This window comes from Electrona antarctica, assembly GCF_951216825.1.
Source record: "Electrona antarctica genome assembly, chromosome: 12".
NCBI classification, from domain to species: domain Eukaryota; kingdom Metazoa; phylum Chordata; class Actinopteri; order Myctophiformes; family Myctophidae; genus Electrona; species Electrona antarctica.
The window spans coordinates 25,714,681-25,729,498 of NC_136793.1; the positions used below are offsets into that span (position 1 = coordinate 25,714,681).

General features: G+C 40.6%; 1 protein-coding gene across 1 annotated transcript in view; it reads right to left on the minus strand.

Annotated features, from left to right (window-relative positions):
• Positions 1–8,367: 8,367 nt before the first annotated feature.
• ipo11 (importin 11) overlaps positions 8,368–14,818 on the minus strand; it is a 217,581-nt gene continuing 211,130 nt past the window's right edge. Inside the window, exon 30 of the mRNA XM_079517126.1 lies at positions 8,368–9,025. Coding sequence (XP_079373252.1) covers positions 8,861–9,025 — 165 coding nt within the window. The 3' untranslated portion in view covers positions 8,368–8,860. The remainder of the gene's footprint in view (positions 9,026–14,818) is intronic.

Below are 14,818 nucleotides of genomic sequence, written 5' to 3' on the forward strand. Positions count from 1 at the left end.
GATGTGTGCTAATAACACCTTGAAACATGTGCGCAAACATGCATGTATATCAATGCACAAACCTCAGTAAAAGTCTTCACAAGCTATAATAATGGTCACTTTTTGTACTCGTTATTGTTATTGTGTTACTGTGTTACTATTACTACTCCCTCCTCTACATTATTTGGATCAGGGCTCAGGACCCACAGAGGTTTAAATAGCCTGCCTCAATCAGATGAAAGCATACAAGTGATTCCTGTGAATCTTGAGCTGACACTGCTTTGATTGCCTGCCTGAACCAGGTCTGCACACTTCACATCATTTGGGTGGCATAATGGATACATTGTGATGTAGAGTAGTATGTGTGTGTGTGATTATGCACATTGTAGCAGCCATGGATGTAGAGAGCATATTGTCATCATGCACACCATGGCAGCTGCAGGCCAAATTATAAATATATGCAATTCTGCATATTGCATTATGTATATAGCTTACAACAAGCTCATGTCTCTGCATACAAAAAAGAAGAATGGACACTGTTTAAGGAGAGGCTGCAATATTATATGAGAATGTGGATTTAAAAAATAAATCTTAATTAAGGGACCAAGCCCAAAGGGACTTCTTGGTCCCTGATTGTATTCGTCTGTTTTTTAAGTGACCCAAGCCTGAAGTGCGGCCCGAAACGTTACCACTTCAGTAAAGATATAATTGGGAGCATAAAATGGTGTGCAATACCTGTGTCACCCTACCGCACGACGTGTGCCTGTGAGTTGGCAGAGCAACCCCTGCCTCCCCTGCTTACAGACAGTCCTGACAATGCTTGCATGTCTGTAATGTGTACCCTTTGCAGTAATAGTGGGAAAACTACTATTCTCTATCACTGGCAGGTCACACATTAGATGAAGTAGCCAGCACAACACAATTGAATCAAATTGATTGGATTCCACCGATAAGGTCAGCTGACACAAACTGTTAACAGCTGACAAAGGCTGACCTTTCAGTCAATATCTAATTCATACCAGTGGACGCTTGTATCAAGTTTCATTACATCACAGGGGTTGCTATTAAGACAAAACAGGAGCATAACAGCATTTGAAGCTGATCTTTTGGGATCATACCAAACAGAGCGAACAAGGAATTACAGTATATGAGAAGGAATGACATTTTTTGCACTCCCTTGTTCACACTGCCCTGATCAATACATCATCTCTTTATCGTTATGCTACCAACATAAAATACTAGATCTAGTTTTTGAGGGGCGATAGCCCCTCAAAAACGTCACTCAAGGGTCCTTCTGGCCGATCCACACGGTCACGACTCTTTTCTGTTCTGGCCCCACAGTGGTGGAATGAACTTCCCACTGATGTTAGGACAGCGGAGTCACTGCCCATATTTCGCCGCAGGTTGAAAACCCACCTCTTCAGGAAACACTACCCTTCCTCTCTGCCTGACCTACTTGTTGTTAACTAGTTGTACGAACGCTTGTTTTCTATTGTTGTATTGTTTATTGGATCTTGTTTAGTCGATACACTTAGGTAGCTGATATATTGCACTTTTACCTTAGCGCTAGGTATACTCTTGGTTGCTTGTTTTTGCAGAAAATGCACTAAAGACTTCTGGTGATTAGTAGTTTTTGTTCCCTACCTATGTTGAATACACTTATTGTAAGTCGCTTTGGATAAAAGCGTCTGCTAAATGACTGTAATGTAATGTAATGTGTGTAACCCAAATCTTGTCCTAACACAAACATTAAATGCCATTGACAATGAATGGACAATTTTGAGTGTTTGTGTAAACACAAACATTGCGTAACACAAACATTGATGGCGAAGGTGAGGACGCAAATTGTGATTGGCTGGAATGAGATGATGTATGATGATGTACAATGATAAGAGCGCCCCTCGCTTCACACGGGTGTGATATATGATTTTTAACGTCATGTTAAAGAAAACTGTGATATTTCTTTATATTACTTGTGAAGTGAGAGCCGCAGTGAGGACAGTTATATTACATTATAACTGCCCTAAAGTCCATAGACTTGGCTCAGTTGGCTGAAATATGATGTAATTTCGGAAAGCCATGCATTGGAGGGGCTAGCACCCCTCAAAAAGTAATACGTTTTCTGATCTATTAGAAAGAAAATAGCTCCCCCCAGGCACTAGTGCAAGGAATGTTCTGATTATGTGACCATACCAGGGAGGGAAGGAGGGAGCTAGATTTAATGTTTAGATGACTATAGCGTTCTTATCTGTACAGATGTGATAGAAAATAGCTTGTCAAATCATATCAAATCATCTATATAGACAGAAGAGCGTGATTCTAATTCCCCAAATATGATATTACATCTATTAGATAAAATATTTTAATCTCTTGACATTCCATTCAAAATGTTTAATTGCACTTGACAACGTTAAAGGCTTGAAGTTGAAAGTCTTGTCAATTTGATCCTTTTATCCAACATCCTGCTGACTTGGTATGTGGGCACACTAACAACCACGAGCAACAAACAAAATAAAACAAATGTATCTAGAATCTAGACTCATGGTTTGGGTTAAAAAGAAAAAGGTTAAGGTTACAATCTAGACTCTAGATTGTAACCTTAACCTTTTTCTTTTTAACCCAAAACATAATCATCTCTTCGAGGCAGCCTAGTCATTTGTCAAGTCTCTTGACATTTTCCCCATCCTTTCTCGATTTTGACTTTGACTGTGACATGACAATAATTTATCATTTCTTTAAGGAACCAAGTTTCATGAAAACCTGCCGATACATTTTCAAGTTTTCCTGCAAATTAGCAAACTGGCCCAATGTGGACAGGGTATTAAACTCCATTCATCATTTGTAATCATAGTGAAATAGTTTGCAATTCTCCATGCTCCATATACTGTACTGTAGCCACTAAAAAATGAAGAGAAAATAAATCCCTTCACAGTTCACTTCTGGTGCAGCTCTGAGTTGCAGTGCTTAGCAGCACTTCTTTGATTCTACTTTCTTTACCAGTAACTTTATACTAAGCTTAGCTCTTAATTTGTCAAAGTGATAGAATGCATGTTTACCTTACATGAAATCAGTAAAGCGTTGAAGTGCCACAGGGGGATTAACCAGCCGACAAGAGGATACAGACTGGGAACACAAGTGTAATTATAAGGGAAAGGGAGGTAGACGATTGTGAAATATAAACCTTACCTGGCCTCAGTAGTCGTGGGGAATATAAGATCTCTGGCCAACAAGAGGGATGAGCCATCAGCACAGCCAACAGGAATAGCCAAACAAAACTTACAAAAATAACAGTTAGTTATTGACAGATTCAAAAACATATTTGGGAATGTGTTTCCTTGGCCTGCATGATAGATGATGCTGATTGGCATAGTAGTTTGCAAGATTACATAGCTGCAGACAGAAATACAGCACACTCTCTCACTCACACACACACACACACACACACACACACACACACACACACACACACACACACACACACACACACACACACACACACACACACACACACACACACACACACACACACACACACACACACACACACACACACACACACACACACAATTTTGTGTGCCCCATACATTTCTGCTTCCTAAAGTTTTGTTATGTTCAGACCTAAACTCATTCCGGGCCCCTCGCCGGAGAGAATGTCGTCCGTATGCAGCTCGTGGAAAAGTGGAGCTATTTGACTAAATACACATTTTCTGCCAGAACTTTCAAATGAATATGAAACTAGTCCCCAAAACGACTCCAAGTCTTAGGAATTAATTATTGGGTGGGTGTACAGGCAGTGCTATAAGTTTAAATACCGACGAGGTCAGTCTGGTATAAACCGTGCGCGGATAGGACCGATCTATGGCTGTGTATTTGGAATACATGAAATATATGTAAGATCATAGACATTCTAATCTAGGGATATTAACTTGTAAAAAGTGAAAACATGTAATGTATTCACCAAGTAAAACCAACTTAGTTAGTTGATTTAAACATTGTATCATGGTTAACAGGTTAAAAGATATGTAATAACATAAGTTGACAAATTAATGCATGAAGAAGTATATACATTTTTTTATTGGATGATGTACAACAACAAGAGCGCCCCTCACTTAACACAGGTGGGATTTAGACCGGTGACCGGCTGTAGAGCACCGAGTCGGTAACGATGGAAGTTGGAGATCCATGCCCCACCTGGCTATGCAATACTCGTACCCGTGTCAGAGTACCCGTTCCACACATCTGTCTGTCCATTTTATGCCCATATATGGATATTTCTGTATGTATCTCTTTGTGCTAAAGCACTGTATTCCCAATCGTTGTTCCTGTTCCATTTTATCATATACCTTATCTAAAGCTTCTGTGTTGCTTTAAAGAATTATATTATTTTTCTATGATATATATCATGGAATTAATGTCAATATCTTGCTCAATACTATAGCTTAATTTGTACTGTTTGAGTAAATACGCATCTATCATATTTTCTTCTATGATCTTATCAATGTTCATATCTTTCTCAATACTGAGAGTGTAGATTTGTACTGATTGACTCAAGTATAGTTAGTATAACCGTGTGTCCCCACCACCCGCAAAATGGTGTCTGGCACCCCTGAATAAAACACAAATTATGTGGTGTGCACGTGCGCCGCAAGTGCCCTTTTCAAATTTCGGCCCCTTCCCCTCCAAATCCCTGTGAACATCCCCGTTACACACATAAAGACTCCCAAGAAAGTGTTCTAAATCTTCTAAACGTCATTTCGAAGATTTAGTATATTTTTACAATATTTTAATATAAGTATTTAGTATTTAGTAGTAAGTATATTTTTTTTGCAAAAAAGGGTGATGTTTCCCTTTAAGTATAGTACTTGAGTAAATGTACTTAGTTACTTTACACCACTGCACAGTATGCTGTATCTTGGATATTTGCCATTAGGCCATTGTTTCTCGGATAGTCCTTTGAAGCCAAAACCATTCTTTAATCTCATGGCTAACACAAATTTTAACATGATTCCATCCGTTCCATTATAGACTGCAATCCATCTCCATAACAGGTTGGTCAATGCTAATTGGAAAGAGTAAGAAAGATTAAATGCTGTTGTTCTTCCACAGAACTATTGTTAATTTAAAACCATTAGTCACGATCCAGGGCCTGACACTTTAATCAGGAAGATTTCATGACTGTGCCTGTAACACACAACAGAACAGAATGTGAGTGGGGTGCACACAGCCACACACACACACACACACCGGCACTACTTGAGCGGCAGACAACATGATATGACCAGGTAGTGCACACATGCCTGCAACATCTGATTTTAATTATAATCTTTCACAAAGGGACAAGAACATCAATCAAATATGTACTTGCGCGCGTGCGCACGCGCGCACGCACACACACACACACAAGCTTTGTGTGCACGTCAATTATATCAGACTGAATAGAAAATCACTTCAGTCACTGGCAGACATTGATTGCTCATGTTCTTTTTAGTTTTTGCTGGTCAGACACAGAGAAGAATTCCCTGTCATAATGACGTCAGGCATGCAGGGGGTTTGTCAACAAAACCAGCATTGCTTTTCTGACTGAACATCTTATCAAATTGCAATGGCGTTAAGTAATGATTAAGTAAATGTGTTCAGTATACTTTACTTGAGAATTTGTATTTTTGAATGCATATGATTTTCACTACAAAGACAAATATTGTACTTTGACAAATTATTGTCTTAGGGATGCGATAAAAACATCTATTTTTTTTGGATGAACTATCCCTTTAACTAAAGTACAAATTTTAGTAACTTTCACTTGTAAATATTATTTAGCAATATTTGACCAGAAGTTTACTTTACTTAATCTGAGAATCCCATCGTCAAATATTCCGGAAAACAGCGACCCCTGACGCGAGGCAATAGTCTGTCTTGAGAGACAAATGCTTTACTAATAAGTACTGGGGTTGAGCACTTTTTCCACCACTAGTTAAAGTTGCATTGCTCAGGAAGCACCAGCAATGGAACAGAACGTTGATGATGTGGGAATGAGAGCACAGGAAAAGTTGGTATCGGCAAGACACATAATTCATATATTTTCTACTGTCTCAGTCTTCCACACCAACTTTCACTACACAGCAGTGATATATGTAAATGTCTTCAGAGATGAGACGGAAAACACCAGAAAAGCCAGGGTATATGATAAAAAAACTGGAGTCAGGTGATATGCAGAAAACAGGATATTAAACAAGGCACCAATAATATTGATTTTCACTGAAACAGTGACAAACATTTCTAGAAAATGCAACATTTTGGCCACGTATTGCTTTTATTGAAGCCTTTTTTGTGTGTGTGTGGGGGGCATGGATCAATTCCTATTGAAAACGTAATCAGTAAACCCAAAATATCTACCGTGTGTTCTGTTCAAAACATCATAATTGCAGAAAATCAGTGATGCCAGAAATACTGTTGAAAATAAAATAAAATAGTATGAGAAGTGTTGAGAATAGGTTAGGATGAAATCATTAGGCCTTGATTCAACTCTGTCACAGTGTACAAGGATCTCCATCATTGAGAGAACTGGAGGACATTTTCTTTACCCCTTTATCCCTACGTACGACAAACACTAGAAATAGCCAGTCTACAATCTCACAACAAGTCACATCTTGACTTTTTGTGCAGCTGGTATATCTGCCATTTCTGAAATACAATTGGGACATACAGTACTGTATGGCAGTCTATAGTACATTTCCCAAATCTGAATGCATGTATATAATTCAGTCTGACCAGAAGCAGGGATACAACATATGACCAGAGGGGGATATAAAAAAATAGAGGCATGGATCACTCAGCCCTTGCTTACTGTAAATCACCCTGGAGAGCATCTGCTAAATGCCTAAATTGTCCCCTCAACCCAGCAAATAAAACACAATAAAAAGCACTTCTAGTGTAAATTCTGTATTCACTCAGAAGCCTAGGGTTCTTTCACTTTTAGGGTTAGGGTACAAGCTGGATTCTATACCTTTCTCTAGAACAGCGGTCCCCAAACTTGTTTGGCCGTTAACCCCCTATTACCTCCTGACTTAGCTGACGCACCCCCCAACACCAAGCCTCGTTGCATTTGGCCGAAAATGATCATTTCTTTAATATGATTTATGGCAAATAATCACATAATGTCACTGCACTGAGACATGCAGCTGATGTATACTCCCGCAGCTGCTCTATACAGCTTACTTTGCCGTTTTTGTTAAATAACACCATAAAACCGGGTAAATTAAATTACCCTTTTCATGTCACGCACCTCCTAGAGGGCATTCACGCAAGGGGTGCACTGCACACACCAGTTTGGGAACCCCTGCTCTAGAAGGTCCCCAGTCCCCACATGATATATTAGACACAAACTTTTGACAGTTTAAATTATGTGTTCTTATAACACCTTAAAAAGGTTTAATTATTGGTTTAAACCTATGCATGTTGAAATATAGAACCTGGGTGCCAGTAAGGTTTATTGTATTTGCTTATTTTTTAAATTCTTTACAATTATCTTGGTTTATTTACTAGCGTTCAAAATGACTGATTTACAGCTATCCTTTTGGTTTTTCCACCAAACCCATTTACTACTGAAAAACCACATCACTCAAATCATAGTCACTGCCAGAGCAATAGTATGTGGGTAAAGCTACACTAATTTAAAACCATCCTAACCCAGGTTTACAGCGCCTGTTTCAGCAATCATCTGCAACAGTGAGAACAGGGTCTGCAACTGCATGCAAATCTGTACAATTCCTGCTACACCAATCTCAGACCTCTCAACCGTTAATGTTTCTCAAACTTTTTCATGACCGCCGCCTGAAAAGATTGTGTGCCAGGGACCCCGACACATGATTTGTGTTAGAATATTTCAAAACATATTCCACATTCATTGCGTTGCACAACGATGTGAGAAGTACCACAGAGAGAAGTGTTTAAAATGGGTGAAACTGTTTTTTTGGTTATTAAAGTGCTCCGACACACCATGAGTTAGCAGCAGTATATATTTATACACATATATACTGTATATAGAGAAATGTGGTTCAGCTCGCTTACAAATCAATCATCCATTTAAAAATCACCCATTTTACAGGAAAAACAAAAACCTGTAGTTCTATCAGTAGTCACTTCAACTTGATCTCTGTATGACAAAAACAGGAAGAAAAGCAACTTCAAAGTAAAAAATAAAAACTAAAACACCATCATGCTGAATATCATCCATACTTTACATACATACAAAATTACATTTTTTTTCTCTTTTAAGAATACGTTTCTGTAAACACTGCTTTAAGTCCTTCAGTTGGATTTGTCCACATTCCTGCTTCTACAAACCGGCAGCGACACCCCCCCCCCCCCCCTTCCACCCCACCCCGTAGAAAAAGTCAAGAGACTCCTGCTGTGGAGTCTGCTCTGGCACCTGCAGATATCCCTCGCCTCCCTCACCCCCTTTTTGTTTTTAAATCATCCCTCCGATATTCTATCCATTCCACACAAACACTGCATTAAGAGAAGAAACTAGAATAAGAAGAATGGAATGGAAGCTCTATGTTACATGGATATTTTTTTAAAACGTCATGGTATTGTCTCTCTATGGGTCTACTCTAAATGAATGAATCCTGGCTTGGCAGACGGTAGGGTTCTGGGTAAGGAGAAGGGATTGAGGGAGTCTAGCTCAGAGGAGGTAGTCCACAAAGCTAGGTAAGGACTATAGATAAGGCTTACGAGGATAGAGGTTTGGGCCATTAACCCATTAGTTAGAGGGGAAGGGATGGTTGCCTCTCTCCCCTTGTTTTTAAAGTAGGCTTTAGGCAAAGGTGTGTGTGTGTAGCAATGGACTGTAGAAGACAGGCAGTTGGCCAGCTGCTGAGACTCAGAGGCCCTGGAGGAACTCTTGGAGCTGCCTGACTATCTCCGTGTCCACTGTCGCCATCAGGACCCCAAAGCCCTGGTCACCCATCAGCGCCTGCTGGGCCTTCAGCTTCTCATAGACGAACTGTTGCAGAGAGACACTGTGCACTGGGTCCTCCATGGCCAGCTGCAGAGGAAGCGAACACACACAAACAGGCACTAAGTTAACTGTGGCTCCTGCAGTAGTTACCTCTAAGACATTAGCTGAAGTGTCTGTAGTGCTGTCGTCTCACAGCTACAAGGTCCTGGGTTCGATACCTGCCGGGGACGCTGTGGGCGTGTTCTCTCCTCCTCGTCTTCAGCGCCCATACACTATAGGTGGTGTTGGTGAAAGGGCCTTTCAGTTTGTACTGTATGTTCTCCGTGTCCCCTCACAAAAACAGGCATTTAGCACCGACTACAAATCTCTTTAATCTAAGAATAATCTATTGGTTTAACAACATTTATGCCAGGACCACTTCCATTAAAATAATCTTAATTTTCATTCATGTTGGCTACATTGATCAAATCTGGATAGTGCAATCCGCATCAAATAAAGGAAATTAAGCAAACAATGTGGTGGAGTAAACAGAGAAGGCATATTTTATGCAGCACAAAGATGTCCTGTTACCTTGGATAGACGTGATCAAATGAGGAAGAAGTCCTCATTGAAATATGGTCAGACGAGCACATTAATTAGCTTAAGGAAACACATAACATTGCAGTTTACAGAATATTCTGTCTGTCTGTGCGTAAACATGGAGTGATGTCACTGTGTGTGGGGAGCACTCGCATCACCAGGCTTTCCACCTCGGAGGAAAAGTGGGGAGTTTCTTCATCTCGTTTAAATATAAATACTTCAAAATGAAACACGTTTAACTCAGCATGATCTAAAAATTATTTGTTATCAATTGTTTTTTTATTCATGACAAAAACAGTACAATTAAATATACTGGCAGGCTCAGGAAGAGGCTTTTGTGCTGGTTCTGGACAACCGTGGGTCCGACCCACTTAAGGCCAGGCGCTGCACTCCCTGTGGTGGTGTGGTGAAGTCGGTGGGGCGAACGGTTCTTCCATTGATGCTGCTGTTTTTGGCCTGTGTCCGTCTGTCACGTGGACTGCGGTCACGCGTGTGTTATGATTTGTTATGATTAGTTTTGTTATGATGTAGTATAAATATATATATCTATACTACATCATAACAAAACTAATCATAACAAATCATAACACACAAGTGACCGCATATCTATACTAAATCATAACAAAACTAATCATAACAAATCATAACACACACGTGGACTGCGGTCCACGTGACACCGTCCTTCTGTCCGTTCGCTTTTGCAAAAATGAAATTGATATCACTACTACAGATTATGTCCAAACATCACGCAAATCTATATCTTTATAGTCATGTGATCAAGACGGACCTGTCACATATTTCATCTTTCATCAAGCTAAGATTGACTTCTACTACCTGGCCTGGCGGAGACCTGTGCTCCGAGGAGCACATTCTTATAGTTCTTTATTTTGGCCTGCATAATGCAAGCTTTATTGGGGGTGTGTATACTGGTGTGCATACTGCTGTATTCGTTGCTGTCGGGACCACCTAACTCCATTTTTGAGGTTTCTGCTTTTTTTTTTTTTTCATAAATCAGTGCAATGAACACCCTTTACTGTGTTGATTAAAATGTTGTGTGTTGGTTAACATTAAACCAATATTAAACCAATGAAAAGTAGTAAAAAGCGCTTCGGACAAAACCTCTTAATTCCATTGGTCCCGCAAAGTGTCTGCTCAAACAGCTAACTCCACCACCTCTCCCCCTCTCATGCAAGTACTTCACAATACTGTATATAAATTCACAACACCAACTTTGATGAGGCAGTATTGTTTTCATAATTTCCTGAAAGATGTATATTTTTCATTTTCTGAAAAATTTACATTTTGGACAGCAGAGATATTCTGTTCACTATTGATGGTTCTTCTTTTTTGTGTGATGTCTTTATTCTGCTGTATCTACAGAACCTTTTTCTTGCCCTGTATCTTAACCATAGAGCTATAAAGGATAGAGACCGAACTGGAGTGTTAGCCCCACCCCCCCGATATTCATTTCAGTGGAAGTTGCTCAGTGGCCTTTTGAAGCACCCGGAAGTCTGCCGGAAGTATAATTATAACTCAATGGTTCGAGCGAGCGGAAGTTTAGCCTAGCCTAGCCCCGGAACTCAATTTTGCGATCCTGGCTTATGCACGTGACGTCATGAACGTCCGTCCACCTCCATTAAAGTGCTGCAATTCCTCATTTCGCCAGTAGGTAGTGGCATCTTCAACGTTGGATAGCCTTACTGGGGGCTTGATCTTAACGCACTACAGTGCTGCCTTTGGCGACTTATTTCCCTTGATTAAAAATGGTTTTATCTTACAGTATGATATTCCGCCTTCGTCCATGTTGGCACAATACGTTATTAAAATTGTTTTAAGGGGATGAAAAAGTACACAAACTCTGAAAACTCTCCGCCTGTGTCATTCAGTCTCCCTGCTCAACTTTTTTCATTAACACCAAAACGATTGAAGTCTAGGCATACTTGCACACACAGAGACGTGAGGAATAATCCTTGGTGCCCTTGAGAGGCATATTACTGGTAATGGCAATCATGGCTCCCCTGCCAATCAGTGAAAAGTTAGGTAGTAATTGCTTCTCTGTCATTACAGTACAATCAAACCTCTAAGGAGTGGGGCTTAATGGCGAGGCTGCCATCTAACTCTTTTAATTAACGTCGGCAACATGACTTGTTGACATGCCTGCTGCGTGTGTATGTGTATGTGTGGTGAAGTACTGTTGTTGAAATGGTTTCCTGTGTGTGTGTATACATGGATGAGACTCTGAGCCTGTGTACAGTATGTGTATATAATATGTGCATGTCAGTACTGTAAATGTAGTAGCCCACATACTGCTAAATTGTCCAGCGCTTTCCAAATCTACCTTGATCCTCAAACAGACCTGAGGGGCTTGAGAAAACATTAATGACACGTCGCTGTGCAAAGCTCAGTCAATCTATATAATAATTGAGAGAATTCCACTCCCACATTCCTTGGTAGCATATTCCTCTGTCCGCTATGCTCCTACACAACAACACCACGGAGTCGGACATTTGCCCTGTAGAATGAGGTTACTCTATGAAACCTTAGAGTATATATATTAATAGAGACGGCACCGGATTTCTCCTCCCATCCACTTGCCCATAACGTGAACGTGCACAATGATAGTCAACGGACCAGCGCTGGCTCGAGCTGCAATACCAAATTCGGTCACTATGTCCATTTCGCCTCAGGGTTTCCTCCGGGTTCCGTCTCTATTAATATATACTCTAAGTATGAAACTCCTGTGAGACACCTATGGTAACATCATTCTACAGGCCACAGGTTTCTGCGTTGCTCCTCCTCTCTGCTGCCATCTGGTGCTGTTGAATGAGAGTAGTCCACTGATATGACATAATAGCTATAGTAAGTCTGCAACGACGACGCGTGCCGTTAGACGTGAGCTCGCCTAACGGCCAAATTCTAGTAGTCCACATTGCCACCTGGCTAATGGGCAGCAGGTCACAGACTGATGGTATAGACTATAGTGCTTGTATGTCAAGTAGGGATGTGAATGACTCAGAATTTTTGCGTGTCGACGTGTCTGTAATGTAGACAAATAGTTTCACTGGTTTGGAAAGTGGTGACCACTGTAGTGCATCGGTAAAATGCAGAGAGGCGTCTTCTTCTCTTTAAGGTTGTTTATTACAAATAATTTTACAGAAAAGGCTGCTCAAAACAGTCCTGTGATTGATTGATTGATGATTGATTGATTCTTTATTTAAGTGTCATGCTTCCGAAGGAGCCCAGCCCATATGGACTTACAGGACACTTTTTACAGTTTACATAAACAATTACAATTACATTAAACCAACATGACCTGTGTTGCAAATAATCTTGATGAAAATAGTCCAAAACACGATCAAAATCAAGATATGCTATGTCCAACAGAAAATGTTAACATCCCTAATGCAATTTCTAATTATGAATTTGCTTCCAATAACTCTCAATTACAGGACAGTCCCATAGAGCGTGAACTAGGGTGCCCACCGATGATGGATCCTTGCACTTCCAGCACTCAGCGGTGTCCTTAAGACCAAGTCTGTGCAACCGTGAGGGTGTCCAATAGAAGTGGTTGAGAATTTTAAATTGAATCAATCTGATTCTGGTATCTTCAGACATTGTTGTTTTTGCAGATTTCATCCCACTCCCCAATATCTATATTTTCCCTTCTGTCCTAGTATATACTGGGTGACCCAAAGCAGGTTGCTCATTGTGATTATGTATATTTCATCCTCACGGCTATCATGATAGGTAGACAGATTTTGATGAGGTGTTGGAAAGCGGCAGGGAGTCCCTCGTTCATATTTTGGGAGTCCCAAGAGTGGTTTGTGGAGATTGACAGAGTTGCGGCATATGCCGAAATGGAATATAGGAGGTCTGACAGACTGGATAAGTATATCCGTAAATGGGGAGGATATATAATGCATATTGCTGTCAGAGATCCCAATGTGGTGTGAGCGCAACATACTTTTTGTCTTTTGTTTTTTTTGTAAATTAATATTGCCCAGGTTCAATGGCATTGTCTTACTTACTTTGTTTGTTTGTATTGTATTGTATTGTCTGTATTACCCTTTCTGTAAAAGTTTGGTATTGTAGTGTATTTACTTTTAATCTAGTTTTGTTTCATTTGTTGTCTTAATTGTTTGTATGACTCTTTTATTTACATTCTCAAGCATTCCTTTGTGCTAAAACTGAAAAAAGCAATAAAACTTTGAATCATAAAAAAAATCACACCCGTGTGAAGTAAGTGGTGCAACGCAGTGTGGGCTTTCCCGGGGGGTCCCTGGAACTTCCAGACCCACAGGAACGCACCCAGGGTGCCGGGCCGGTTTCCGGCGAGCCGCCCCGTGTCCGAAACGGTTGAAAAATGTCACTGTACTGTACTGTCACACCTGAAATCATCATATATACAGTTAATATGTGTGTGTGTTAGGCTGAGCAACAGTGTCACTTAGTTTTGAAAACCAACCAAACGCTATTTCCGTGCTCGGACACAGCCAGGGACGGACACAGCCAGCCAGCCAACCAGCCAGCCACCCACCCACAGACACACAAAGCTGCGTAAGAAAGTGGTTGCACCACTTAAAAAAACATCCCTAACGTCAAGCCTGCGTGTGTGTGCGCATGTGTGCGTGTGGATGCCTGAAAAACGCTTTGGGAAACAGTGGTGAACAAAAGATAAGGACATGAAGCAAGAAGATGGTGAGACAGCGAAAAACAAACATGGCATGAACAAAATGGAGGTGTGTGTGTGTGGGGAGGAGGAGGCTTGAAGGCTTGAACCTCCAAGGGAGAATAATTTAGAACAGAGGGCAGTGACAGAGGGGCTGAGAAGGAGCGATACTGCCTTGGACCCCATGCTGTGCCAAGGCTCAGAGAAAAGAGGGAACGAGGGCTGTGTACTGGAAAGAATGTGTGCTCGACTCATTTAAATATGTTGGAGTTTGGCTTGACCCAGAGCTTACTTTCAAACACACATGAGACTATATTATTAAAAACAAAAAACATATATATGGTTGCCTGAGTTCACTCTATTGTTCAAATAATTGCTTTTACTTTGATACGCAGGTGTGTATCAGAACACCACATACTCTCATCTTAAACCTCTTAATGTCTGTCATGTAGGTTTGTCTTGACTTTGAGATGTCCATTGTCCATATGGAACTCATCACTGCCTCATGTACAACTCGCTCAATTGGCTGCAGCTTAAATCAAGAAGGCTGTGTGTACATTTGTTTTTCATTTATAATTTGTATATTTATTTTAGGTGCCCTTCTTACTTGAAGCAGTATTTGGCGGAGTCTA